This window comes from Temnothorax curvispinosus, unplaced genomic scaffold (assembly GCF_003070985.1).
Source record: "Temnothorax curvispinosus isolate PA1 unplaced genomic scaffold, ASM307098v1 QBEX01008141.1, whole genome shotgun sequence".
Taxonomy (NCBI): Eukaryota; Metazoa; Arthropoda; class Insecta; order Hymenoptera; family Formicidae; genus Temnothorax; species Temnothorax curvispinosus.
This window is the reverse complement of record NW_020217921.1, coordinates 1-2924: the sequence shown is the minus strand read 5'-3', so window position 1 is coordinate 2924 and position 2924 is coordinate 1. Positions and strand designations below refer to the sequence as shown.

General features: G+C 40.6%; 1 protein-coding gene across 1 annotated transcript; it reads right to left on the bottom strand.

Annotated features, from left to right (window-relative positions):
- Positions 1–6: 6 nt before the first annotated feature.
- Positions 7–2920, bottom strand: LOC112457695 (wolframin-like; the record flags this gene model as incomplete). Its single annotated transcript, XM_025020877.1, has 3 exons — positions 7–1519; positions 1602–2803; positions 2893–2920. Coding segments are annotated over 3 exons (2025 nt in total), but the record flags the coding sequence as incomplete, so codon positions are not given.
- Positions 2921–2924: the final 4 nt, after the last annotated feature.

The following is a 2924-nucleotide window of genomic DNA, read 5'->3' as shown; positions in this document are numbered from 1 at the left end:
ACATATAATACTCTGAAACTGATTATGACCCATATTCTCAACTCTCTTTTATCGCTAAAAGAGAATTGAAAATATGGGCCTATGACTTTTTCATGAAAGCCTAATGTAACTATTAATATATATATTGCCTGAGGCATTCGGTAACATCGAAATATTTGCACTATTCTCTACTTTCATATCACACACACATTTACATGTATGTCAGACACTGAAGAAACGCTGCTTTATATACATAACAGTTTCTTGATTTAATTTAGTTTAAACTGTATATAGCGTGTCATCACATATAACACGCTGTTTTGTACAGTACAGTATATTTGTAACATTGTAACGCGAAAAATGATAATTTATTACAATAATAATCGATTATCGCGTTAAATTATTCGTCCACATAAAAATCTTTTAATAGATTTTTCATTTTGAAATGTCTTTTAAGACATTATAAGATAAATATATTACGGTTTACACTGCAAATATAGATACCAAATTTGTTCAAAATTGTATTTTCTTAGTATAATTAACTAAATACGAATTAAGAATTAATTTAGCGCTCTATTTCCAAATTTTATTTGTTCAGAATTTAGAAATTCTCATAATAGTTTAATTTTCCTTTAATATAAATCGTGTTAAACAAACTGTAACGATAGATATCGAAAAAAATTTCACTACATTAGATCTAAAAAGCTAGAGAGAGATCGAAAGAATTCAGTCATTTAGAATATCATCACTTGAACATCACAATCGGATTTAACAGAAAGTTTAATACAGTCTTTACGCTGAGACAAAGATCTCTGATAACAGAGCTTAAACTTATACGATATCTGTAACGTTTGTAAGACGTTTTCAAATCAAGAGAGTTGCACGCGAGACAGCCTACCTCTTCCAAATCGATGTGCGGTTCGGCGCCACCGAGAAGAGATTCTGTTTCTAAGCCATTATTCAAAAGCGCACCGGAAAACCAAATCTTGTCGCCCGGATATATATTCAGACTAAAATTGGTGAAAGAATGGTCCGCAATAAGACATATCTCCGTCGTACTTCCCCATATGCCGCTTTTCATCTTGACAAATATTTCAAACTCGTATTGATCCCACGCCGGAAAGTAACATTTATTCCTATTTTTTTGGATGCTCGTCATGTGCTTGCAGCTCTTTCTGCGAGTATCATCGCCCGAATTACAATTTTCTTCATACGGTTCCCCATACGTGCAACTAAGTATTGTTCTAATGTTGTCGGGAAACCTGTTTAATACAACTGCAATATTATTCTTTATTGATTTTACTCTAATATTTGTCACATAGCCTTCCCACGAGACGGGTATGCCTTCCAATTGAGCGCATTGCACCTGCACTTGCGCTTTCGATGACAATTCTTCCCACGCAGGTTGGTGACAGTAGTTCTGATACTGATCCCATGTTAAGGTAGAAGCAATATCGTACGATGCCTCGTCGGAATTCTGGTTGTATTCCATTATCATCGGCCACGATAAGAATGTCGCAGCGCCAATTCCGAAAACAATCTGGAGAAAATATTTATATTTTATATACAAGTTAAAAATATATGCCCGAGTTTAAGATGGAGAAATATGACGTTATACGTACTTGCATAAGCGTAATGATCCAATTAAATCTTGATGATCTGGTCCTTCTCAGATACCACGAAGTAAAAAACGGCATTCCTCCGAGTACAGTAGTAACTGATATCCTCATGGCTATATCATTTTCTGACAAATATTTGGCAATGGCTACGATCGGTAAAATGATGGAAGCAATACCGGCGATTGGAAGAAATAGGACCATGCCAACTAGTGCGAGAGTGCCTCTGATCAAGCCGTACCATGTGGCACCTTGAGAACTGAAGATTGCTATTTGCCACCAACTCAGGGTAACGCAATGGGGTATCAGGATCCGATACGTGCCGCGCCAGCCGTCTCTCGCGGCCATTTTCGCGAAGACCGCCGGTATCAGGAGATAAAATACAGCGCGGAAGTTTAGACAAAACTCTATGCCGTTGCCAACAACATAAGACGCGAACGTTGGCACTCGGATGTCCAAGAATCTCCAGCTTTGAGCCACGACCATGTCCGTCTCGTAAGGATACTTGGCGAGTACATGCACGCCAAAGCTGAAGAGGGCCAGAAAATCGGGAAATCGCGAAGAGTCTCTCCACATAAAACTGCAGAGCGTGATGAGAGTGAGCGTGACTGCTATTATAGTGAATTCAGATTGCGGAGTCCATTGATGGGCTATCAGAGGATAGATCATCAAGTTCAGCAGCAACGCAAGAAAGAAATGCCCGTACGGTTTCAGGTTGTTGCGGCAGAATTGATACTCCGCTTCCTCGGGATTCAGATTTCCGCCCGAGTAGCTGAGAAATAGGCCCGACCACACGCGGAAGTTGTTGAACTCGCGTTTTCGTTGGAGCATTTGGAAGGTAGCCACCACCATGACTACAAACGAGAGGTAGTAAAGGGCCATCGGTATAAAAAGTATTAGGCTCTCCGTACCCAACAAGGAATACAGCAAGAGTAACAGGAAAATGTGTAGTTTTGACGTAAAAAGAACCCTTTTGATCGATGCGCCTCTATGGCCCAGGGTCTCGACCAACCAACTGTAGAAACGTTTCAGCGACGCGACCGGATGAATAAATGGTCTCTGCAGCAACGGTATCGTGTCCAGCGCCAGTTCGGAAGGATCTACCATGCAGAGAGCGTGCGATACTATCGGAAGCATACCGCGCGCGTAACTTGCAGCCGCGGATACCAGAGCAGCCTCCGTGATTTTCTTACCCTGGTCCGTCCAGCCTGCGATTACATAACAAAACGCACGTAAATACAGACAAAGAAAGCAATAAAAAGAAGGTGGTATGAAAAAATCCGGTGATCTCGTTTACCGTGCACGTCGCTCGTTCGGTCTTCATCCTTT